The following is a 1,632-nucleotide window of genomic DNA, read 5'->3' as shown; positions in this document are numbered from 1 at the left end:
AGCCTCATCTGAAGGTTGGAAGCCAGTGGCCACAGCATGTGAAATTCATAAGATAAAAGTCTTCCAGAGCAGTGCATTGCTTGCAAACTTTTTAACAACTTACAATATGCTTCAGGTATGACTGTTGTCATTAGTTGCTGATTCCAGTATTCCCTTTCATCTGAAGCCATTGCAGATGATGCTCCTGTCCATATGCCACTTCTGTTACTCATAACAGCAAAGTTAGCAGTAACATGCACCGGTAAGCCAGTAGCAGGAACTGATAATGGTAAAAAACAAAATGTATTCCCTTCTATTGCTTCACACAAAAACGAAGATTGTTTCTTAACTAACTTGCAAGCTACAGATGCAACTGCTTGCTTATAGGCACCATCTTGTGATTTCAGCCGTTGCTCTTTATTTGATAGCAGCCAATACTCTGTAGATTTAGTACTTGATTGTGTAACACATACTTTGACATTCTCAGTGTCATCATTACTGCACTCAATGGACAGATGTTCAATGATCGGCCTACCTTCTTGTTGTGAGCTAAATGTGATGCGCTTAACATTCTGTAAGAAAAGCAATAATTTAGAACCGTTTGACTCTAAATCCTTTTTAATCATTTGAATAAGATGATTATTGTAGATAGTGGAAGAAATCTGACTAGGATGCGTTCTAAATGGTAGCCTAAATATCGTACCATTGTAAGATGATGAAGAATCAAAACCAAACAAGTCCTGGTATGGAGCTAATTGCTGTGATTTGGCAAGGAATTTAGATCGAAACTTAATTTTTTTGCCAGGCCTGCTCTCATTTTGCACTACACCTTTTAAATGTTTCAATGTAGGATCAAATATGTATAGCCATTCTCCACTAACAAAAGAAGGTACATCAGTGATGTGGTACACAGAACAAAATCCAACTCCAAATTTTCCAATCTTGAGTGGTTGGTTAGCTTTTGTAGCACCAGCAAGTTTTGTGATGTTTTCAAAGTCCTCTTTTGTAAATGTGCTGTTATTGTGGACTATCAATGCTGGCCCATGGCTCTCTGCCATTCCTTCTAACACTAAATTGTGGCTTGAATGCATGCGGGTATCATGTAAAATATTAACTTCAGTTGCCCCAGCATCATCAGCATTTTGTATCATCTCCTTTATGATAGTTAATCCATCTTTATATTCTCTCAATATATTGCTGAGTCGTGTTGTTAGTGGTTCATGTTGACCAGCATCTTCAAAGACATCTTCAGTAATATCAAGCTGATCACTGAGTGGGGAGAGGCCCAATTTGGAAGATAGGTAAGACACTTTAGGATGTATAAGATTATACTTTTCATCTGACGTTCGTGCAATGCCACGTAACATTTCATTATCAGTGTAAGCTACATCATCAATAGGGATTAACTGAGGATATGATAGATCACTTTCAACTGGTACTAGAATATCAGCTTTACTTACTGTACTAGTGTTATCTGCTATCCAGTCCAATACAGCTCTAACTTTTGACCATGCTTCATCTTCTTTGAGCTCAGAGCTATCTCTGACAGATTGAAGAACGGAAAGAATCTGCTCAGTTGTTACATTGTGGGGAACACCACATCTTAAAAAAAGTGAAGAAAATGCTCTCAAATTTGGAGGTAAGACAAAAATG

General features: G+C 37.8%; 1 protein-coding gene across 1 annotated transcript in view; it reads right to left on the bottom strand.

The window, feature by feature from the left end:
* Positions 1-103: 103 nt before the first annotated feature.
* Positions 104-1,632, bottom strand: part of LOC109587308 (sacsin-like) — a gene marked incomplete at its 3' end in the record, with an annotated part of 7,134 nt that continues 5,605 nt past the window's right edge. The window contains exon 7 of the mRNA XM_020003554.1: positions 104-1,581. Coding sequence (XP_019859113.1) covers positions 104-1,581 — 1,478 coding nt within the window. The remainder of the gene's footprint in view (positions 1,582-1,632) is intronic.

This window comes from Amphimedon queenslandica, unplaced genomic scaffold, assembly GCF_000090795.2.
Source record: "Amphimedon queenslandica unplaced genomic scaffold, v1.1 AMPQUscaffold_12615, whole genome shotgun sequence".
NCBI classification, from domain to species: Eukaryota; Metazoa; Porifera; class Demospongiae; order Haplosclerida; family Niphatidae; genus Amphimedon; species Amphimedon queenslandica.
Note: the sequence above shows the minus strand (reverse complement) of the source record. Positions and strands in the feature narration are given on the sequence as shown.